Raw genomic sequence first — 24,893 nt, forward strand, 5'->3', positions numbered from 1 at the left:
CTTGACCAATATGACAGTGAGAAATTGCTGCAAGTTGCACTTTGACCGTGGAACTGCTGGCACCATCATTAAAAAGAGTGGTTAGAAAGTCAAGTACTAAAGGAAGGGGAACTGTGAAGGGGTCTAGACCTTGCCGCTCCGCCCAAATGGAGAATCGTTTCCACTTACTGCGGTAAACTTTCCTGGTAGATGGTTTATGAGCCGCCACCAGGATGGCCTTAACTGGAGACGAAATACCGGGAGTCCTAATCAGGAGTGGAACTGGAGCAGCCAAGCAGTCAGCTTCAGGTTGTCCAGATTCGGGGTTGATAGGTGGGATGGGTGAGATATCAGATCCGGAATGGGATCTAGAATCCAAGGAGGATTCACTGAGTGAGACCTTAGGAAAGGGAACCAGATCTGTCGAGGCCAAAATGGGGCAATGAGAATCATTCTGCACCCCAACCGAGAGGCTTTCTGAGGAACTTGGAGCATCAGAGGCAAAGGGGGGTAAGCATAAAGAAGACCGGGTGGCCAAGCATGCACCAGAGCGTCTCTTGGGGTATCTCCGGGAGGAGGTATTAGAGCGAAAAAACTGTCGCACTTGGTGTTTGAGGGAGACGCAAAAAGATCGCAACAAGGAGTTCCCCACGGTGCGAAGATGCGTTTCGCTACCTGAGCATTGAGAGACCACTCGTAAGGGGAGAGAATGGTGCGACAGTTTGTCCGCAAGGATGTTGGACCGACCCGCAATATGCGTTGTGATGAGAAAGCGGTTGGTGGAGATTGCCCATTCCCACACTCTCATGGCGTCTCGACAAAGAGGGTAAGACCTGGTTCCTCTCTGTTTCTTGATATACCAGACGACAGACATGTTGTCCGACTGAATCGCAATAGTTCCCAAGGGAAGAAAGGCCTGAAGTGCTTGCAACGCTAAGAGCACTGCTCTCATCTCTAGAACGTTGATATGCAGTAAGGTCTCTGAATCATTCCACGTGCCTTGGACCGTCCGGCCTGCAAAATGCCCCCCCCCACCCGAGGCGGGAGGCGTCCGTGGTCACAGTGGCGAGAGGGGGAGAAGCACAAAAGGTGCGGCCTCCGTGGAGATCTGGAGAGTGGAGCCACCACAGGAGGGACCGCTTGCACGCCTTGCTGATCGCAATGGGATGATGCATAGGAAGAGCAAGATAAGACCACTGAACTAGGAGTGTCCATTGAAGGATGCGCATATTGAACCTGGCGAGAGGAAGAAGAGCTATCGCTGCTGCCATGGACCCTAGAGCCCTCAGGACCAACTCTGCCGGAACTGAGCTGGAGTGGAGAATGGCCCGCACCTGGAGCTGCAGATTCTAAATTCTGTCCGCAGTGAGGAAGGCTCTTAACCGTCTCGTGTCTAACCTGGCACCTATAAAATCTATGAACTGCGTGGGTGCTAGGTTGTATTTTTCTGTATTTATTGTGATGCCCAGACGGGGAGCTAGATGGAGAAAGGAATCTCGCGCCAATAATAGTAGATGCCTTGTTGGAGCGGTGAGAAAACAGTCGTCCAGGTAAGGGAAGACCTGCACCCCCTGAAGCCTCAGGTGGGCCGCTACCACTGCTAATACCTTGGTGAACACCCTGGGGGCTGTGGTGAGACCAAAGGGAAGGACCTGGAACTGGTAGTGACTGGCTCCCAGCCGGAAGCGGAAAAACCTCCTGGAGCGCCTGTCCATTAGTATATGGTAGTACGCATCCTTGAGGTCTATGGAGCACATCCAGTGATTTTCTCCCAGAAGGGGGAGAATAGACTGCAACGTAACCATTCGGAACTTCTCCTTGGGAACTGCCAGGTTCAAGAGTGAAAGGTCTAAAATTGGTCTTAGATCCCCCGTCTTTTTTGGCAATAAAAAGAACCTGGAGTAGAACCCTGATCCGATCTGGGGGGACGGGCTGGATGGCTCTTCTTTAGCAGATGGCCAATTTCTGCCAAAGCGGCCTCCCACTGACCGGGTAGAACGTCTGGGAGGGACTTCAATTCTGGCATGTGATGAAATGGGATACGGTATCCTCTGGATATGATTCGGAGGACCCAGCGGTCTGATGTTATGGACTCCCATGCCGCTAGGTGCTCCAAAAAACGTCCCCCAACTGCCTCCAAAGTGGAGCAGCCGGGCAACCCTTCAGGGCTGCTGCGCGGGCCGTTCAGAGAAGGGTTCTCTGGACCCGAAGTTCCTGGGAGCCCCTCTGCCCCTGGGGCGGCGTCCTCCCTGTCCTCCTCTGCCACGGAAGGACTGGTTGTCCGGAGCGGGTTGGGATTGCTGCGACTTCCGGAACGGAACCACATCATCTTCTGGACCTTTTGGTTCCTAGAATAGGGCCTCTGGGGCACAGAGAAGCGGATTCCGACGGCAGACAGCGTCGTCCCGTCCTTTTCGCTCTGGGTCAAGGTATCACGAACAGTTTTGCCAAAGAGGGCAGAACCATCGAAGGGAGCGTTCGCAAATGACGCCTTGAAGGGCTCCGTGAAATTGCAATGACGGAGCCAGGCCTGACGTCTAGTAACTAGGCCTGCCCCTGCGGCTCTAGCGGCACCTTCCGTAGCATGGGACAGTAACCGCATAGAGGTATTAGTCACGGACCTGAGAGTGGCCATACGGGTGGAGTGCAACAATTTGTCCTCCTCCGACATGGACTCTGGGGGGGGATGCAGCGTATTCCTTGATAAGATCGCGCTGCATCCTAATCACATGTGCCAGGTAGTTCAGCGCCCTTACTGAAAAGGTCGCTGAACTAAACATCCGCTTCCCCAAGCGGTCCACCATCCGAGACTCCTTGCTCGGGGGATGGACTGAGGGACTCTCCTGAGCAAGTTCCCTCTTGGTGGCTGCCGCCGTCAACATGGCATCTACCGGAGGCCCCTTACTCCAATGGGCACGGTCAGCTGGGGGACTAAGTATACGGTCAGGCCTTTTTGGAATTGGCTCCATGGTGTCCGGTTCCTTCCACGCCCTGGTGGTAATCCGGTCCACCAGGGGGTCGGCAGGAGGGGACACCCAAGAGGTAGACGGGCCCGCTTCAAATGCCTCCAAGAACACGGACTCGTCCAAGGAAGACTTGGGGGCAGACCACCCCCCCCCTTATGCGAAGCATTTCCATGATGTCTCCAAAGGAGACATCCTCGGGAGGTGATCTTGGGGAGCCTTCCCCTTCCTCCAAGTCCGTGTCTTCAGTGAGAGACTCAGGGGAGTCTATGTGCCTCCTTTTGCACGTATGCTTGCGGGGGGCATCCTCCGGGGGGCTGTCAGAGGACTCCTCGCAAACTGTGACCTGTTCCAAAGGAACAACTTGGGGCAAAGGAGCGGGCTGTCCCAATGGCCGGATGGTGGAAGCCTGGCCCAGTGCAGATGGAGCACGTGACGGAGCCGAAGCAAGTGCCGGGGGTCCGGAAACCCTCAACAGGGCCCTCTCCACTACATCAAAAGCAGAGGGGGAGCCGACCTCGACCAAAGGATCCGATAATCGGCTCCCCCTAGGATCCGAAGAGTGGATCGGAGCCGGCACCGAAGCACTCTGATCCGAGGGGGCAGTGCACTCCGACACGGACGGCGCCGAAGGAGCACTGATCCCCCCGGATCCGAAGCTCGGATCCAGGCTCCGAGAGGTCTGATCCGAAGCACTCGAGGGCAGGGTCGGATCCGAAGTACCGAGTACTATCGGCGCCGACCCACCCCCGGCTCCGAAGCTGCTCAGTTCCAACTGCTCCGAACCCGGGTAGCGGGTTGGAGAAGGAGCTATAGGTTTAAAGAAAGGGGTCGAGTCTCCCCCCCAGAGGGGGGGGAGGCAAGAGCACTCCCATCTGCATCTGGGCCTGGATGAACCTTCTCATCATCCGGTCCAGATCAGCATCAGATAAACTGTAAGTAGATCTCGACGAGGCTACCGAGGTAGGCCTTGAGTGCCTCCTGGATAGCCTCGACGGAGATCGGGTCTCCTCCTCCTCAGGTCCCGGTGAAAAGCAGACAGGAGACCGGAGCCGAGGAGGGGGAGAACCAGCAGACAAGGAGGCCGGAGGAGAAGCCCGCTTGGCAGGCGGGGCCGAAACAGAGGTCTCGGCCCGCCGCTTATGGTGCTTCTCCCTCCGGTCCTTCTTTCTAGCTTCCCTCTCGTCCAAACCACTACAGAGAGGTTGAGTCCCAGGAGGAGGAGGGGGAGCCGGAGAGGAGGGAACCGTAGACACGGTACCCCCCGAAGGAGCGGTAGCCGGAGCAGAGTCCGGGGGAAAAAGTCCCGCCAGGACCAGCTTCAACCTCCGCTCCTTCAATGCCCTGGGGTTGAACCCTGCACAAATGGAACACCCTGCACAAATGGAACATCCAGAAGTGAGGTGTTCAACCCCAAGGCATCGAACGCACCGAGTGTGGCCATCAGCAGGGGAAAGCTTATGGCCACACTCGGAGCACTTCGAAAAAACAGCCTTAGGTTGTTCAGACATCCTAAGAACACTAGTTTTTTACTTAAACTAATCTAAAAAAGTAAAAGCAAACTAGCCAAACAAACACAGGCCCAAACACACACTACGCACCAGCGAGGGGAGGGAAACTAAAAGTTATAAAGGTTAATAAAACTAAACAACTTTAGCTACAAAAAGGGAAACCTAAACTTTCACACAAAACTGTTGAAAAAACTTTAAATTTAGCACTAAAATTAGCTGAATAAACACTTAGCTGAAGAGCTCTCAGAAACCAATCTGGTCACCAGCGCGGCAAACTAGATCTGAGGTCATGTAGGGAGAGCAGGGCATTATGGGTAAGGGGAGGAGCTGAGAGCTCGGATCCATAGCTGGAAAACCATGCCGGTTCGGATCCGATATCGGATCCATAACCCACAGGTTGCAGACAAATGAATCTCCTACTTCAGATTAGCGTATTTCACAGAAAATGTAAAGATGAATACAGTTCCAAAAGGTCTGAGGTCCTGGCAGTATCTGACAGGACTGGGGTCAGGATCGCAATTTCATAAAGACCTACTGCACTTGTCTTGACAAGCAAGGGAAAGAACTAATGGAGCTTATTTGTAAACATTACCAAGTTCAAGTAGACAAACGATCTAAGGAAGTGGAACAGCAACGGAGGGATGTACTAAGGCATCATGATTTTGCATGCCATAATAAGAAGTTATGTCTTACCATAACGTTCCATGTTAGTTGTCTTCTCGCCTTCTTTCTTGCTGGATGGGTTCGGAGCCGATCCTCGGCTCCGACTCGGCCTATATTATAGCTCGAGAGCTATTTTTACCGGCTCGAGGCAGCCCTATATCCCACAATACCATGCGCCAACTCCCCAGATCTCGTTTGGAAGCTAAGACATAGTATCAAAAGTAATATTATAATAATAATAATAATATTATAATCCTCTTTTACGAGCACAGATTACCTGCTAGTAACACTAAGGATACCATGAAAGACGCAACATATTGTATGTCCAGAAATGGATAGACTCAGAACCTCGAGTCTATCCAGGCTAGGGGGCAGGAGGGAGGGACGCAAGAAAGAAGGCGAGAAGAAGACAACTAACATGGAACGTTATGGTAAGACATAACTTCTTAATGTTAAGTTGTCATTCTCGCCTTCATTCTTGCTGGATGGGACAGCGTCCCTAGCATCTTAGTCCTGGGTGGCTCAATGGAACAGACTCCTGACTACAGTGGAACCAAAATCAGCTCTATTTCTGGAGGCTAGATCAAGCTTGTAATGGGCAATAAAGGTATGTTTGGACGCCCATGTAGCTGCTGCACAAATGGCATCTAGTGGTAACCTTGCTTGAAAAGCCGTTAAAGTTGATAGTGCCCTGGCTGAATGAGCTTTAGGCCTAGAGGGTAGTTGCCTGTGTCTCAACTCATAGATCAAGGTAATAATAGATGTCAGCCATCTGGAAAGAGTAACTTTCGATACTGGAAGCCCTTTCTTGCCTGCAGCATAAGAGAGGAAGAGCTGGTCTGATTTTCTGAATTGTTTTGTCCTGTCTAGGTAATACCGTAATTGGCGATGAACATCTAATGAATGTAATTTTTGTTCAGCCCTGTTGGTATAGTCTGGGAAAAAGATGGGCAAATCAATGGAGTGGTTCAGATTTGCTTCCGATAACACTTTTGGTAGAAAGGAAGTGTTTGTTCTGAGAGTTACCCTATCTTTATGAAAAACCAAATAGGGAGGACGGACAGACAAGGCTTGAAGTTCCGATACCCTTCTGGCAGATGTTATAGCTACTAAAAGCAGCATTTTCCAAGAAAGAAGTTTGAGGGAGCAAGAAGCTGCAGGTTCAAAAGGGGGAAGAATTAGTGAAGTTAGAACTAAATTCAAATCCCATTGTGGGGGTGGATCTTTAACTGGAGGTCTGAGTAACAAAATGCCCTTGACAAAGGCTTTACAGAGTTTGTGGGACATAATATTTGCTTCTGAGAGTCCAACATGAAAATTAGCAATGGCCGCTAATTGTACCCAGATAGTGGCCGATGACCCTGAATGAAATAGCTCCGCCAGGAAGTCTAGAACCTCATGAATGGGTGCATGGAAGGGATCTAAAGATCTAGTTTGTGCCCAGGGTGAAAAATGCTTCCATTTACTCGCATAAGTCTTCCTAGTATTGGACTTATGGGAAGCCAGAATGATATCATGAACAGGAGGAGAAATAAGGGGAAGCCTGGCTATGGCTGGAAGTGGAGCAACCAAGCTGTGAGGTTGATGGAATGTAGAGACTGATGCAGCTTGCCCGTGAGGTGGGTCAACAGATCCGGAAGGGGTTCCAGATGCCAAGGCTGTTCCAGTAGGTATTTGTGCAGGAACGGGAACCAAACTTGTCAAGGCCAAAACAGGGCAATGAGGATCATTTTGGATCTCAAAGCGTTTTTTTTTCTGAATTAGTTGCGGGATCAATGGAAAGGGAGGAAAGGCATAAAGAAGACCCCGGGGTCAAACGTGAACAAGAGAGTCTCTGAGGGGCTGGCCTGGTAGAGGGAAAAATGTGAAAAAAAAAAACGAGGCACTTGCTGTTTTGCGGAGTTGCGAAAAGGTCGCAGCAAGGCTGGCCCCACTTCCGAAAAATTCCATCTACTACCGCTTGATTTAGAGATCACTCGTGAGGCATGAGGATAGTTCTGCTCAATCTGTCTGCTATGACGTTGGACTTCCCGGGGATGTGCGTTGCTATCAGAAACCATTGAGATGAAATCGCCCATTGCCAAAGTCTGAGTGCTTCTCGACAGAGAGGGTAGGACTTTGTTCCACCCTGCTTGTTTATGTACCACACTACAGACATATTATCCGTTTGAATTGCTATAGTCCCAGTGGGAAGAGAGCTCTGAAGGGCCTGCAACGTCAAAAGCACCGCCCTCATCTCCAGCACATTTATGTGCAGGTGGCATTCTGACTGTTGCCAAGTGCCCTGGACCGTCCTGCCCTGATAATGCCCCCCCACCCGATCAGGGAGCCATCCGTTGTGACAGTGGCAACTGGAGGGGGGAGAACAAAAGGTCTGCCCTGAAAAAGCTGAGGGGAAACCATCCACCAGGAGAGATGTTTCTTGCAAGATGGTGTTATCAAAATGTTGTGGGTCATTGGCAGCTGCTGAAAGGACCACTGAGAAAACAGCATCCACTGAAGGAGCCTCATGTGGAAGCATGCTAATGGAAGTAAAAGAATCGCCGCCGCCATGAGGCCCAACACTTTCAATACTAGCTTGACTTGGACTCTGCTGGACTGAAACAGGAGTTGAACATTCCGCCTTATGTCTGTCACTCTCTGAGGTGGTAATGTTGCAGACATTTCTGTGGTGTTTAATACAGCGCCTATAAAGTTTATACATTGACAAGGCGACAAGGAGGACTTTGCAAAATTTATAGAAATACCCAGGCTGTTGCAAAGATGGATAGTATAATCCCTGGCCATTACGAGATCCTGTTTGGTGGTAGCGGAAATGAGCCAGTCGTCTAAGTATGGAAACACCTGGAATCCTTTTCGTCTCAGGTGAGCCGTGACCACTGCCAAACATTTGGTGAACACCCGGGGGGCTGTGGCGAGACCAAAAGGCAGGGCCCTGAATTGAAAATGACGGACTCCCAGCCGGAAGCGGAGAAACCTCCTGGAGCACCTGTGTATTTTTATGTATAGTACGCGTCCTGGAGGTCTAACGAGCACATCTAGTTGTCTCTGCCCAAAAAGGGTAGAATGGACTGCAGTGTTACCATCCGAAATTTTGTCTAACACATAGTTGTTTAACCTGCTGAGGTCCAAAATGGGTCTCCAATCTCCTGTCTTTTTTGGTACCAAAAAGAACCTGGATTAGATTCCGGATCCCAGCTGATCTGCTGGGACTGCCTGGATGACTCTTTTAACAGCTTTTTTATTTCTAGCTGAGCCTGACCCCTCTGCGCGGGTGGTACGTCTGGTAGGGGTTTCGGCGGTTGTACCGGAGGGAAAGTGAGAGGAATTTTCTAACCCTCGGATATGATCTTCTTTACCCATGTGTCTTGAGTGATGGATTGCCAGGCTTCTGGGTACAGAGATAATCTTCCCCCAACTGCCTTCGAAGGTGGACAGTCGGGCAGCTTCTCAGGGATGCTGAAAGTGTTGGTCAGGGAAAGATTCCCTGGAAACCTGGTTTTGTGGACCTCCCTCTGCCCCTGGGGCGGCGTCTGTTATTATTCCCCCCTCTGCCTCTAGGGGGAAATTCACCACGTGCGGCAGGCGCGACTCCCTGTGGTTTGCGGAACCACATCTTTCCACCCCTCTGTCCCTTAGGATAAGGTCTAGAAGGCGTGGAAAAACGGACTCCCACGGCAGAGAGAGTCTTACCATCTTGCTCGCATCTGGTGAGGGTATTCTTCACCTGAGGCCCGAACAATTCTGAACAGTCAAAGGGGGTGTTGGTGAAGGACGCCTTGAAGGGGTCGGCAAAATTAGAGTCGCACCCAAGCGTGGCGTCTCAACGCAACGCCTGTGCCAGCAGCCCTACTCGCTCCATCGGCTGCATAAGAGATTAGCCGCATGGAGGAGTTAACAATGGAGTTCAGGGTAGCCAGCTGAGAGTTTATTTTGTCCTTAAACCCTGCAGCAGAAGGATCCTGTACCGTTTCATCCAGCTCTGTGAGCAAGTCTCTTTGAAGGCGGGTGAAATGACAAATAGCTCAAAGATCGCATAGAAAATGTCGCTGAAGCAAAGGTCTGCTTGCCGTACCTGTCCATGGTCCTGGACTCTGTTAGGAGGATGAACAGGTACAGAAGGATCAGCTAATTCCTTCTTAGTGGCTGCTGTTACCACCATAGCATCAACTGAAACACCTTTGGTGAGAAAGGATTTGTCATCTGGTGCAGAAATAAATTTCGAAGGCCTCCTAGAGGTAGGTTCCATTGAATCAGGAGCTGCTCACGCCTTTCTAGCCACATCCTCCATTAGTGGGTCGAAAGGGGGAGACACCCAGGAGGTGGAAGGACGAGATCCAAAGGCGTCAAGGTAAACAGACTCGTCCTCAGAAGGTTTGAGAGTGGACCAATTTCTCCTCTGTCTTAGGATTTCCAGGATGTCTGAAAAGGAGACATCCTCAGAGGGGGATCTGGGGGAACCCTCTGACTTATCCAAGTCGGTGTCTGACGTGACAGACTCGGGGGAGTCTATTTGCTTCCTCTTGCACTTTCTTTTCCTAGGGGGTTCCCCTGAAACTTCAGGGGAACCCTCGGAAGAGGAGGAGACACCCAAAGTGGGTACCTTACGCTTTGGATCTCTGCTGTCGGGTATAGGAGGGTGGCCAGAGACAGTAACAGACACTACAGAGGGAGGAGCCGCAGAACTTAACCTTGGAGTGGACACTGGGTCCAGCACACTCCTCATCACCTCGAAGGCTCCCCTATCAGACACCAAAGGTAGCCCCGGCTCCGAAGAGGCCGGAACCGCCCCTGGAACCGACAGAGAAGGCTCAGAGAATGATGTTGGGGCTGAACTAACCACAGCCGAAGCTCAGAGAGGGAGAGCAGGGTCAGACAAGGGTCCGATGCCACTCGCACCCTCGGAGCCGACAATGGAGTCCCGGCGCCCGGACCTCTCCATGGACGGAACCAATAAAGAGGTCGGAGCCAACGACACCGGGGCCAAAGGAGGGGGTATCGGCTCCGACATGGGCAAGGTCACGGTTCAGACGAACTCCGGCTCCGAACTCGAGAGATGAGTCGGGGGAGGAATGGATAACTATCGAAGGAGCCACAGTCTGGTGAGATGGGCTCTGAAGCATTTGGGCCAGAGCCTGGGACTTTATGAGTCTACTGACCACTCTCTCGATGTCGTGATCGGAGAGCCTGGAAGGCCTCGATGAATGAGTCCTATGACTCCGCTCCGATAGAAGGGGGGACCTCGGAGTCGATCTGATGGACTCTAAAGAAGGGGACCTAAAGCGCTTGTGCGCTGGGGTCGGCTCCAATGATGGTTTCGAAGCGGAACCCACTTTGCTCACCTCGGAGCCAGCCGGAACAGAGGTCAGAGCCGTCTCGACAACACCAGCCCTCAGCTCAGAAGCTGGAGCCGAGGGTTTGGCGGTTTTTGATGGCTTCCCCGAGCCAGACTTGGATGGGGAGTCATCAGGCTTTAACAAGCCCCTTAGAATAAGCTTGTTACGCCTTTCCTGCAGGACTAACTAAATCAGTGACAAATGGAACAAGAGTCCTGCAGGTGTAAAGGCCCCAAGCAATAGACACAAGAAGTGTGACCGTCTGTCAGAGACATTTTTTGACAGCACGAGTCACAATTCTTGAATCCCGAGACCTTAATGTCTTTGGACATTGCCCTAAGACAGTCACACAATCAGTACACACACTCACTTACACACAAGGGGGAGATGCAGGGACTGATTAAAAGAACACACACACACAAAGTTGAGTAAAGAAACTAAGGCCTGTAGGCCTGATTATAAAAGTTAACTACAGGGGTGGGTAGGGCTTACGAAACAAACTCTATTAAGTAAAAAATCGATAGGTAACAAAGTAGGGGAAAAAAGCCTAATAACTATCTCAAAAAATTAGAAATTCGTTAAAAAAAATCCTTTACTGACCTGAGCCGGTAAAAAAGCAACCTCGCAGCGAAGCGGCAAATGAGATCTGGGGAGTTAGCGCATGGTATTGTGGGATATAGGGCTGCCTCGAGCCAGTAAAAATAGCTCTCGAGCTATAATATAGGACGAGTCGGAGCCGAGGATCAGCTCCAAACCCATCCAGCAAGAATGAAGGCGAGAATGACAACTTAACATCTATGATTACCAACGTATTTTCAACAGTATCAACCAACAGACTGAAAAACTTAAATTAAACAAAATTAAAAAACTGTAAAGGGATCGTGTAGATTATAGCAATGGTACAGCCTACCCTTGTCCCCCCCATCACAGCTGTGGAATGCAACTGGCCAACACAATCAGGTATGCACTAACAGTTTAAATGATGGGTGGAACCAGGAAACAATGTTATCTAACTCAACAGTTCAGCCAGAAGTAAGGGAAGTCAGTAATGAGAGAAATGCTCCAAATAGAAACGAACACATAATGACAATAACTTTACCCAAGGGAATCTCTCATTCAGAAGTGGTGCAAACAAACCAGCAAAATTTACATCAGGCCAAGAACAGACCACAGAAAAAAACAGTGAACCAATAGAATCCTTATAACAAGAGGGGGAAGGTGAAAATAAAAAAGTAGATAAGCCTACTTTTACTAACAAACATGACATTGTAGTAAATACAATTTCTCCAATATCAACTTTGACAACAGGACAGTTGAACTGTTTTCTAAAAGTCTTACTTATGTGCCTTATTGTCGGCCTGACTTAGCCAAAACACTACTTGATTTTAAAGTTTATATAAGGAAACAATCTGGCAATTTTATTTAACAGTGGTAACTGTAACTACAGGGAACTACATGTTTCAAGTACGTACAATCCACCTATGCACCCAACATTACATGTGTTTGACCAAGTATGTGAACTTGGCATTAGAGCATTATTAGGTACTAGAATGAAAATACAAAGCAACTTTAGTAAAACAGAATGGGACCTGCTGAATGACTTGAGGAGGGAACCCATTAGAATGATGAAGCCAGACAAGGGGGAGGACTGGTCCTTATGAATAATGAAGACTACGAGGCTAGGATGAACAAAGTGTTAAATACTAGCATATATAAAAAAGTCAGTAAGAATGAATTATACACTGTCTACCGCAGGATAAACACTTACTTAAATGACTTGTTTTTGGAAGCACACATATATATAAGCACTTTAAACTATTTAACAATGGTATACCCTAAGATACCTAAAATGTTTGGTGTGCCAAAAATACACAAGGACATACAAGAACCACCTATGCGAGCTTTGGTAGATGCACGTCAGTCTATAACTTATGCTAGTGCAAAACATGTTGACTCCATCCTTACAAAATATGTGAAACAAGAACCACAAGTTAGCCTTGATTCTTGGTCCTTTCTAGAAGAGATTAATAAAATCAAGTTCACTCGAGAACTTCCTAATGGCAGATCTTTACAGTTCAATCCCACATGAGGAGGGGATAGAATTTGTTCTGGCTATGATGTGTAGATTTGCATCACCAGATAATGAACTTAGAATAGCTCAAGAACTGTTGGCTATTATTTTATCCAACAACTACATCGTGTTTAATGACACGATTTACAACTAATAGGGGTGGCAATGGGCTCACCATGTGGTGCAAGTTTCGCCAACATGGTGATGGCCCATTGGGAACACACTAATTTCTTCAACAACCCCAGTATAATGAACTTGATAAAACATTATACACACTTCTTGGACGATATTTTTATAGTGCTAAGAGGTGATGAAGCTTCAGCTACTATAATCTTACAAGCAATGAACATTAACAATTTCTTAAAATTTACATCAAATTTCAATAAGGAAACTGTAGCATACTTAGACATACTGTTGAAAAAAGATGTTGCACTAAATGCATATACAGCATCTATATATCGAAAATCAACTTACTGTAATGCATTTTTGCATTACAAAAGTGCACACCCATTCAGTCAAAAAAATCAGTTGTAAAAGGGCAGCTCGTAAGAGCAGCCAGAATTGGTGACAACAAATGAAGATTTTTGCACTGAATTCCAGAACTTAACTGAAATGTTCTTGCAAAGACGTTACCCCCACAGGTTTTGTTAACGAAGTGGTAATAGAAGTGTCACAAACTTCAGACAGGTTTTTATAAACCAATACTTTATGTAGAACTAGCACCACAAATACAGAAAAGGATGTAATTATGGAGGAGAGGGTAGTAACATCTACCACCCATACAAACATTTTCATGGGAAGGCGGTCAATACAATAGTAGTTTCACTGTAACTTTTAGTACTGACACGGTTGAAATTAAGAAAATTATCAACAAAAACTGGAACCTGTTAAAAAATGAGACTGAATTAGTTAATAAGATAATCCACAGACCTATTGTTACTTATAAGGGTAAAAACTTGAAAAACTTAATAGAAACCCCTACAGTGAAGGTTGCAAGGACCCCGGGGATGTTCAAATGTGAAAGCTGCAACTACTGTGGACCCATTGCAACTGGACATTTTTCTATAGGTAACCATCACAGATAGGTACAACTGTAACACTAAAATGGTGGTATACCTAAGCTCAGTGCGTTCTCTGTCCTGTTTTCTATATAGGGAAAACAGAAAGTTAAAACAAAAAATCTATGAGCACTTGTACACTATTAGGAGGGGGAAAACAGAGAACACACTAGCTAGGCACATAGAAAATTCATCTAACCATAAATTCAAGTTTAAGGTTATAGACTAGATTAGTGAAAATGTACATGAAGGACCAGCGTCACTACTTTTAGAACTTGAGTTCTTATGGCAACTTCGATTAAATGCTAATCAGTTCCAAGGAATAAATGAAACATGCACTATTCTCTCAAACGTATGTGGAGATAAATTACCTAAATTAAGTGATGAGTTTAAGGGTTAGTCCCACACCTAAACCATTTATTTGCAATGGTTATATATTAACCATGGTTTTATTTTAACATGCTTTATATTTTTATTTTTAATACACCAGGTATAAATAAATTTACTGTTGATTCAGCAGTGAAGGATGAAGGTTTTTTATTTAGGTGGAGAATGTATTATATTGTTCTTTATATTCAGGGCTTTTAACTCTATTTTTAACTATGGTAAAACTTTTATCAAGTGATGTGTTAATTGAACATTAAGAGGTTTAACCGAGACATTGGTCACATGACTGGACTGTTGAAACATTTAAGAGTGTCTAAGAAGTGGATTCTTTTATCTGAAGTCCAGCCACTGTGCTGCACAAAAAGTGCTTAATAAATAAGAGTTTTTGGTGTTCTTACATTGGTTGCTTTTTTATGTTTATTCAGTTTGTGAAGTATTTTTTCGTTTCCATCTTCACAAGGATGTCATCTAGCTTCTAAAAACAAGACAATGCTAATTAAAAGCATATCAGTGCCTCAGTGCATTCCAGGAAATGAGAGGAAGAGTCCTCCAGAGAAGCTAGAATGCTAGTGCTACCTTTTATTTTCTCCAGCTAGCATTCTTTCACTGCTTCCACTATGAAAAGCAGCTTATCTTATTACTTGATTCTGGTCTTACATGGAAGTAGAAAAACAACCTCTAAAGTTGGAGAAGTCAAATCCAAATTTTTTTGACTGGCTTTACATAACTTTTTGGTCATTCCTAATGTGTTCCTGTGCTAGTTTGTCTAGAAAATGAGAAGTACAAGTGTTCTTGGCAATATATTTACCCTAACCAACACTGCCAGACATAAGCTAACTGTTAATGGCAGTTCCAACCACATTCTATACAATCCTCTATCTGTCATATGTAAGCAAAGGCATGCCCAGGTCTTCTATGACACTGCATTATGCAATATCATTAGTCTATTCCTAGGCAGCTGAGGACATCAGGATCTGTCCTGCTGAATCTTCCCAGTTAAAAACAAAAAAGAAAATAATGCAGCAGTGGAGATGTCTAACAAAGGGCTGGCACCATACGGATGATGAACTGCTCAAACACTAAGGACAACACAGCCTGCATGACTTGTATTCTAACAGTCTCTACCTCACACTGCACTTTCATACTTTCATAGTTTCATAGTATAGTACTAGGCTATCTGCCCTGGGGCATTTGTAAGCCTAGCCATAGTGATGTGGCTTTTGCCACCCCATGAAATGGTACAAAAATGTACAGAATAAATCTAGAATACTGTGCCTCTGTCTAGTAGTGACACAATGAAGGTCCCCTTATATAATAGAATTAGTTTACTGTGCCCCTGTCTAGCAGTGACCCAGATGTGACCCCTGGGGTAAATTTTCGATCTCCCATCCACTCATCAAGATTTCTCTTGAAGAGAGTTAGTGAGGGGCTCTGTCTAATACGAACTGGGATCCTGTTCCAAAGCATGGGAAGCCTTTGGGTTATGAATCTATCCCTCCAGCATGTCCTATTCATACTTGTGCCGAGGTTTAAGTCTTTAGCTCTCGTGGTCCTGATGGATTTGGATTTTTTGAGGTGGAGCATGTCCATCAAATCCTGATTGGACATGGCCTTGTACGTCAGGCAGAGATCACCCCTGAGCAGGCGGTAAGCCAATGAATAGAGCTGAAGTTTCTTTAGTCTGGTGGAATAAGCCATATGTTGGAGACCCTTGATCCTTTTGGTGAGGTACTTCTGTGGTCTCTCCAGCTGTTGCAAGTGCCGGGTGAGGTACATACCAAATGGGGAATTGTACTCAATCATGGGTCTGATGAGGGAGGAATATAAGGGTACAATGACATCCTTGGATCTGGATGTGAATCCCTTCATGATGAGGTGTGCAAGGTAGAATATTTTTCTAACCACTTTGGCAACGTGGGTGTCAAATGAGAGGTCGCTGTCTACTTGGGTCCCTAGGTCTCTGATTACTTTTTCCGTACTCAGTGGGTTGCTGTCTATGTGATAATTTGTGGGTACTTTGTTTTTCCAAAGGGATGACTATACATTTTTTGGCATTTAGTTTAAGGCCGTGACTACGGCACCAGTTGTCCGTTTCAGTGAGGCCTTTTTGTAGGATGTGTGTGTCAGCTGGTGTATTGACTATGGCGCCTAGTTTGCAGTCATCTGCGAACTTTGTCAGCCACAGCCCTCCCATATTTGCTTTAACATCTGAGAAATAAATGCCGAACAAGAGGAGTCCCAGGACAGATCCCTGTGGGATACCACTTGTGACTGGCTTTGAGTCTGACATTGCTCCAGCAATTTTAACTTTATGGGTTCTGTCCTTTAGCCAGTTTGCAACCCATCTGGTGACATAGGGGTTTACCTTTAAGCTGTTTAGCTTATCTATGATGCCTGAGTGGGGTATTGTGTCTAAGGCCTTAGCCAAGTCCAGGTATGCTGTATGGACTGCTTTGCCCTCACCAATGGCTCTAGTGACTGTTTCGAAAAAGTCAACCAGGTTTAAAAGGCAGGATCTGCCCATCACAAAGCCGAACTGGGTGGGGTCAAGTGTCTGTAGGTCCCCTATGTCTCTGTTTATGAGTTCCATAATGATTCTTTCCATAGCTTTGCAGACCAGGCTAGTTAAGCTTATGGGGCGGTAGTTTCCAGGGTCTGTAGAGGCACCCCCCTTGTGGAGTGGGACCACTGTTGCTGTACACCAGTGTACAGGTACATAACCCGAAGTAAGGCTAAGATTAAATAGCATTTTTATGTGTGGGTTTAGCTCCTCTTGGAGTTCTCGTAACACGCACCCCGGGATACAGTCAGGTCCCATTGATGCTGTGTTTTTTGCTTTGTTTAGGTTCACATGAAAGACAGCCCTGATAAAGGTGCACGCTGGAGAAACTGCAAAAAAACACAGATAAGGGCAGTGATCTAGACACAAATATTAAGTAATCCACGGAACAGAGTCTCAAATGTACCTAATCAATTGGCAGCTAAAACTACTAAAAACTGCAGCTTCAAGTCAGAAACTTCCTTACTTTTTTGGAAACCCTAAGGAAGGCTGCCATGTGCTTAAGTGCAAAAATGATTTCAAAGACAAAGGACCAGCAAGGAAAACAACGTTCTGCTACACCAAACTGTCTTGATGTGCTGGCAACAACTTAAAACATGCAAACTAAAAAGCTACTGCTCTGTAAATGGAGCAGTCAACAGAATGGCACCAATACCTTGCTGTATTACAAAGCTACTCACCAGAGTAGCTGATGGAAAAATGCTGACAGGAATTACCATCTTTCCATTTAACAGTAACATTACAGGGCACATCTGCTCAGAAAAGGATTAAAAGATCTGCTAAAATGCATCTCAAAAGGTAATGTTCAACACAAACATACAGAACATTTCAAACAGCTTTCATTAACAGAATGTCTGAAAAATTACACATACAAGTACTTACTTGAAGAATGGCACAATCTTGTTGGCAAGAATTTCTGCAGTTCGAAAGCCTTGAGAATAAAGCATAACTTGAGCAATCAGCTGTCTATCAGGTTTGGTCATTGCCAAGCTGCGAAACAGTTTTTTCAAGTTATCTGGCAAGTTAGACCTTCCAGCGTAGCCAGGATTCATGGTAATGAAAATAGCCATGTCAGGGCTTACTTTCACTTGTTTGTTCAGTAGTTCACATGTAATAATTGAATCTAATAAGAAAACAAAAAAAAAAGTATCCTTCAAACACAGAACAAGGCCCAAACCCATCCATCCACAACCCCTTTTCTATATGCAAAATTTCACTGACAATGCCATGTGTTTGAACAGTCTGAAGAAACTGTAAAACCAGCCTTCAAAATAAGCAACTGTTACTGTCTGCAAATATGCCCACAACCATGACGGTTGCAGATGGCACAAAGTTCTGTATTAACCACCTCTACATTCACAACAAATCAAGTGCATCTTTAGTTACAGTCTGAGATTCTAAATGGTGTTACCTGAAATGTATGAAATCAAGCAGTTCTTGTCGACTATTCAACATACATTATTGGTGCATTTATATCTACACACTATGCAGTAACATCCATCTCTCTTGCCCCTTACCTCACTCAAAGATCCTGCTGATATTGAAATTTTATATACATACATATATTAATATATAAGCACACACATCACCAGGTAAGGATCATGATAACACAGCAAAAGTTCAGGCACATCACTACATTACAAGATGCTTGCATCTTCACTAAAGACTTCCCAAGATGCTTACTTGAGGCAAGTTCAAGTTCCTCCCTCTCTGATGGAAAAGGGATCAGCAGCAACATTTCAAGACTTAGCTTGCCCAAATATTTTCCCCGCTGATCACAATATCAAACTTTTCACTATAAAGACCGTGTATTATACATCTTACAAAACAGCAGAGGCAAAACACTTCATACATATCCAAACAACCAAACGGATATTTTCACCTCAAACTCAAACTACTGTGACTTAAAATATTTAAAAAAACAACAAAAAGTACTAATAAAGACCAAAGGGCCACAGCTCCAAAGGCAAACCAAAACTTTAATGTGCGAGCGTTCGTTCACTCAAATCAAATGAACTTCTTCAGACAAATTCAAACAGTAAAACCCCTCCTTATATAACCATGAAATCACATGACCAATAAAAGGCATTGCATCACAAGTTTAAAACTAGTTGTTAAAAAGCATATACATATTTATAAAGATATTGACATATGCTTTAAAAAAATTTAAGCACAAAGCAGAGCATTATGTAAAATCAAAAAGGTGCAGCCATGCAAACCTACAAGTACATAAAATATTGTCTTATAAAAACATTCTTTACTGAATTTCATAAATTCATTCAGTGTAAAACGTTTAAGCTTGAGTAAACACAACAGAACACTGCTCATTAAGACCTGGGATAACTATGCGCGTTTAAAGTAAGTTACCACCATAACTCTTGTCTTTCGAGTAAAAGGGATGTATGCCCTCCTCTAGGGCTTTCCATCTCCTGGTCGATGACCTTAAATTTAAAGTGGTGTCCAGGGTTCTCCCTAATGTGGTTGGCCAAAGCATTATTTTCTCTGTTTCTATTTATACTATAAATGTGTTCACAGATCCTTTCTTTGAACCTACGATCGTGTTTGCCGATATAAAACTCCACAGTTGACATCTTGCCAAATATACCACGCTTATAGAGTTACAGTCATATCTATCAGTGAACAAAAAATGCCCATTAGTAATCGTATAGTCCCTACCTATATCTATGTACAATAGGCACATGCTTCAGATTTAACCATTCCTGGGTTCCTGTTGTACAATTTATGCTCTTATTTTTTAAGTTAGCTCTTTTTCTATACACAACTCTTGGTAGGGCACCCAATTTAAATCCAAGATCTGTGTCTTCCATAAGGATACACCATTTTTTTTTTTTTTTTAACAGGGTGCCCCTCATGGACTCACCATAAGGTGTACAAATAGTAATAAAGCTAACAACATATCTGTTCTTATCACTATTGTTATTACTGTGCATTGGCATATTTATGCCAGCTCTATTACCCTCAGAGGTGGCAGGGCTAAGTGTATGAGTTAATAAGGCTGGTAGTCCTACAATGGGCGAGATGTGCCCCTCCCTTCTTTTTATTTGGACCTCTTTTAGGAGTTCCTGCAGTAACACTTCTGCATAGAACCTTCTTTCAAACATTTATTTTAAATTATTGCCTTCCTGCACAAATTCTATATACAAGGTGATCATCAGTGCTACCCTAACCAGCTGACCTTTGACTATACATTTTTCTGGTACTGTAGATGGCAGCTTTAGAATATATATATATATATATATATATATATATATATATATATATATATATATATATATATATTGTCAGCTTTATTACTAAATATACACCTTATGTTGAGTCCATAAGAGACACCCCGTTAAAAAAATTGGTATATCCTTAAGGAAGACACAGATCTTGATCTAAATTAGGCACCATACCAAGAGTTGTGTATAGAAAAGGAGCTAACTTAAAAAAAATATATTGGAGAAAGAGCATAAATTGTACAGCAGAAACCCAGGAATGGTTAAATCTGAAGCATGTGCCTATTGCAGGTACACAGATATAGGTAGGGACTATAAAATTGCTAATAGGTATTTTTCACTCACTGCTAGGCATGACTAACTCTAAAAGCGTGGTATATTTGGTAAGATGTCAACTCTGTCCGGTGTTTTATATCGGCAAAATCGATCGTAGGTTTAAAGAAAAGATCTATGAATGCATTTATAGCATAAATAGAAATGGAGAAAATAATGCTTTGGTCAACCACATTAGGGACAAACCTGGACACAAGTTTAAGGTGATCGAGAGCCCTAGAGGAGGGCATAGATCCCCTTTACTCGAAAGACACGAGTTATGTTGGCAACTTACTTTAAATGAGCACTGTTATCCAGGCCTTAATGAGCAGTGTTCTGTTGTGTTTGCTCAAGCTTAAAAGTTTATTACGCTGAATGAATTTATGAAATTCAGTAAAGAACGTTCTTATAAAATAATATTTTATGTACTTACAGGTTTGTATGGATGCACCTTTTTGATTTTTTTTTTTTTTTTTTTTTTACACATAATAATGCTCCACTTTGTGCTTAAAAATTCTTTTAAAGTATGTAAATATCTTTATAAATATGTATATGCTTTTTAACATGGCTGAAAAGACAAATGGTGCAGTGGTTAAGGTGTATGCCTTTCAATCATAAGGTGCAAGGTTGTCACCACTGGAAGGAGCTTTACAAATTGAAGGTATATAATTTGGGTTGGGAAGGTGGCCTAATGGTTAAGGTGTTTGCCTTGCAAACACAAGGTGCAGGGTTTGAGTCTCACAAGGGGTAATTGGTAATGGCTCGCAAGGGCAGTTAGCTTAGTATTAATCTATGAACCCATGAACAACTAGTTTTAAACTTCTGATGCAATGCATTTTACTGGTCATGTGATTTCATGGTTATATAAGGAGGGGTTTTACTGTTTGAATTTGTCTGAAGTTCATTTGATTTGAGTGAACGAAAGCACTCGCACATTAAAGATTTGGTTTGCATTTAGAGCTGTGGTCCTTTGGTCTTTATTTTATTAAAATATTATTGGTCAGTAATACAAGAAATGAACTAGTACAAAATGTCTGAGATGAACTGCAGAATAAGATTCAGTTAGCACATCCAACATGCAATTCAAAAACTTACTATAAACTAGGAGCTATTTAGACGGTGAAACCTTTCTTAACAGGCTATACATGCAAAAGTATAGCTAAAACCCATCTATTCCCTATACTCATATGCCTCATCAATTTTCACTAAACTACAGTCCTCTCATCTGGCTAGACCTGTCACAGTCTTAATAAAGTTGCAAGGTTTGCAGGTAACCACATTAACCAAAATCACTGTGGCACTTCACTCGCTTAAATGGCTGGAGCTAATCCGTTAGCCTATTCTCATAAAACTGCCCACAACCACCACTATACTCCTGACACGCACCCTCCCACCAGCCAATTAAACTGGCACACTGCCTCCCCAAGAGATGTGGAGCTCATTAAACCAATACCTAGTACTAGCTCAAAAATGTATTAAAAAAACCCCAAAAACAATGATGACTGTCACTCAAATATATGTTGCCAAACTGTGGATCCCTATCCAAACAAACATCAGAAACATCTTAGGTAAACCATTTAGAATTTCTTTGAAGATGTTCTTGGCCATTTTAAGTAGTGCATGTAACAGCCCTTTTATCAAGGCTCCTTATTCTAAATGTTATCCCATGTATAATTTGAAGCTGTACCCATCAATAAAAAAGGACCAAGTCCCCTTCTCACGCAATCAATTAAAAAAAAACACTAAAGTCGCAATTTCACTACAAATCTCCCACTTACAGGTCTCAAGATGATTTAGTTGTGTGGATAAAATATGCATTTGCCTTATTTGCTCTGAGTGCTAAAATTATGACAGGAGTATATAAAAGGGTCAATGCTTTTCACCACATTAACATTCAAATTTTCAGTTAGGCTACCCCCCCCCAACAAATGAACCTGGTATGTTACAGAACAAAGCTACTCCCTAAGAAAAACTCAACTTTCCCATTAAAGCAGGACAAATTCAAAACCTCAACGGGAGATGGGCCATGTCAATATTAGGACCTGCACTATGGAATCACCTCCCCAAAGAAATAAAAACGTATTGGAATCATTCAAATCACATCATAAAACTCGATAGAACGCAACTAAACGTACTTGCTTTCTTGAGGATGGCGAAAAACGCAACTACCCAAATAATTTTCAATTTAAATCATACAGGTTTACCACTTTCCATTTCTTATTAGTTTATGTTGATGGATTTAATGCCTTTATAACACTTGTGTTTATAATTTATACAGTGTGCATGCTTTACATTGTTTCTCTATTCTTTTTGCATCGGAGTTTAAGATTTCTATAAAAAAAAGCAGTATTACTGCATATTTTTGCTCATCTCTATCTTCTGCTCAATATCATCATATGACACCAGCTATGTAATATAACACAAGACATGCAATGAAAAATTATTTTAACTAATTTAACATTTGTTTACTGGGATAGTCCAGCAGTGTCAGCAAAGTAATTCCTTTTCTGCAGAGGCTCAGGGAAAAAACCTCCACACATCAATATCAAAACAAAGAAAACCAAAAAGTTACAATAATCTCCCTCGAAAGGATGACATGAGTAATCTTATGAGCAAACAGTAGTAGTAAGAAGACAGAAATGCAACTTTTACAAGGTACTACCACAAACAGCTAGCCAAAAGATGTTAAATCAGTGTAGTCAAACATTATCCTTCCTATACAAGTGCTAAATTTTCATATGTACGAGGTTTTTTTTTTTTTTTTTTTTTTTTTTTTAACAAGTCAAGGTTTGCAGTTTTGAAACACTTTTGGCTGAGGTGACAGCTATAAGCAGAGTACATTTCAATATCAAGAACTGTGCGTGCTGTGCCTGATGAGTCAAAGTGAACTTGGGTATTTTTTTTCCAGTGTATAATTTAGGTCCTGGGGTAACAGATGCAAGATCCCTATAAGCAACTGCTTCAATGGCCTCAGGATGGCCAACAACAGATTTAATGGTGAAAACACAGAGATGAAATTCAAAAGTGTTACAAGCCAAACCTGCTTCTAATAGCTACTACAGTATGAATATCAGGACAGAAATGGATTCCTGCCTTCTTTTCTGGCAACATATGAAAAAAGTACAGTTGTGTACACTTACCATAAATGTAGATGTTAAGAGTGTATTCACTGTTGCAGTCATCACATTTCGTTTATCTGCTTGCAGTAGCCCTCAGTCGGCCTGATTATCAAAGACTTGGGTCCTGCGCCGGTTGCGGTCTCATCTTCCATGACGTCAGGTAGTCAGGGGTATTAAGCATGCAGCAGATACCATTACATCAGTTTTTCTTGCCCCAGATGTCAGGTGCCCCCCTAATGGGAAGCAATTAAGAAAAAAAAAAAAAAATATATATATATATATATATATACACACACACACACACACATATATATATATATATATATATATATATATATATATATATATACACACACACACACACACACACACACACACACACACACACACACACACACACACACACACACACACAAGGCTACATCTCCAACAAAAAAGCAAATACACCAAAAAGCTTTTAAGCAGAATAAAGGTATAGCCAAAAGAAGTCAGCAGGCTGGAGGGAGGGTAACCAGGACTGCAACAGTGAATACACTCTAACATCTACATTTATGGTAATTGTACACAACTGTACTATGTTCTTTGTGTTTCACTGTTGCAGTCATCACATTTGGGTAGATTCCCAAAGCATTAGATAGCATTAGGACCAGCTATAAGGCCCTGCAAGACTGCAGTGGCAAAGCCAGCTCTGGATTTAGAGAAAATTGGTAAATGGCAATGCTTGGTGAAAGTATGTACAGAACTCCAGGTAGCAGCTTCTAGGATGTCCCTGGTAGGTACACCTTTGAGAAAGGCTGTAGAGGTAGATGCAGCCCTGGTTGAATGGGGTCTAATCCCCTGTGGGATAGGTTTTCCATGGTGCTTTTAGCAGAAATGGATGCAATGGCCTATACATTTAGAAATGGTTTGCTTTGAAATAAGCTTCCCCTCTGCCCCTGCAGCAAATGCCACCAGCAGTTCTGATTTCCTTTGAGATTTAGTACTGTCCAAGTAAAATCCAAGCTGTCTGTGCACATCCCTTTCCCCTTTGTTCTGTGGATTAGAAAAGGTTGGCAAATGAATGGACTTAAGAGCCACACTGGATACCACCCTTGGGCATGGAGGGATTGGTCCCGAGGGACACCCTGTCCGCATAAAAGATGATAAAAGGCTCCACTGCCATAAGAGCCTGTAGTTCAGATGTCATTTTTGCTGAAGTAATTGCTAAAAGGAAGGCTGTTTTCCAACAAATTTTAACTCTGCACTTGCAGCTGGCTCAAAAGGAGGAACAGTGAGTTTTTCCAATACAAAGTTAAGGTCCCAGGCTGGAGTTGGGGCTCTCCTGGGTGGTCTTAAGTTTTTGGCCCCTCTGAGGAACTGCTTGAGCAGTGGATGAGAGAAGAGGGGTGGGTTCTGTGTTGTAATGAGCTGAAATGGCTGAGGTGTGAATTTTGATGGAGGAAAAAAAAAAGGCCCTTGTGAAGCATCTCAGTTAAGTATTGAAGAATCTGAGGAAAATTGGGTGCTGCTGTACCCATCCCTTGAGCTTGGTTCCAGGCACAGAATCTTTTCCATTTTTCAGCATAAGATTTTCTAGTACTAGGCCTCCTTGCCTCCAAAATGACAATCAACACTTGTTTACTGTGGGATGGTAATGGAGAGATTAGGAAATTAGCCAGGCTTTGAAGCTGAGGGTGAAGAATCTGGCTCTCCTGC

The 24,893-nt window shown here is 44.0% G+C and overlaps 1 protein-coding gene across 1 annotated transcript in view; it reads right to left on the reverse strand.

The window, feature by feature from the left end:
- The window catches only part of DYNC1H1 (dynein cytoplasmic 1 heavy chain 1), a 3,754,902-nt gene that overhangs the window by 2,050,453 nt on the left and 1,679,556 nt on the right, over window positions 1-24,893 (reverse strand). The window contains exon 40 of the mRNA XM_044073590.1: window positions 17,411-17,651. Within this exon, the coding sequence (XP_043929525.1) occupies window positions 17,411-17,651 (241 nt within the window). The remainder of the gene's footprint in view (window positions 1-17,410; window positions 17,652-24,893) is intronic.

The sequence above is a fragment of the Protopterus annectens genome, chromosome 6.part0 (assembly GCF_019279795.1).
Source record: "Protopterus annectens isolate FY-2018-M chromosome 6.part0, PAN1.0, whole genome shotgun sequence".
NCBI lineage: Eukaryota > Metazoa > Chordata > Ceratodontiformes > Protopteridae > Protopterus > Protopterus annectens.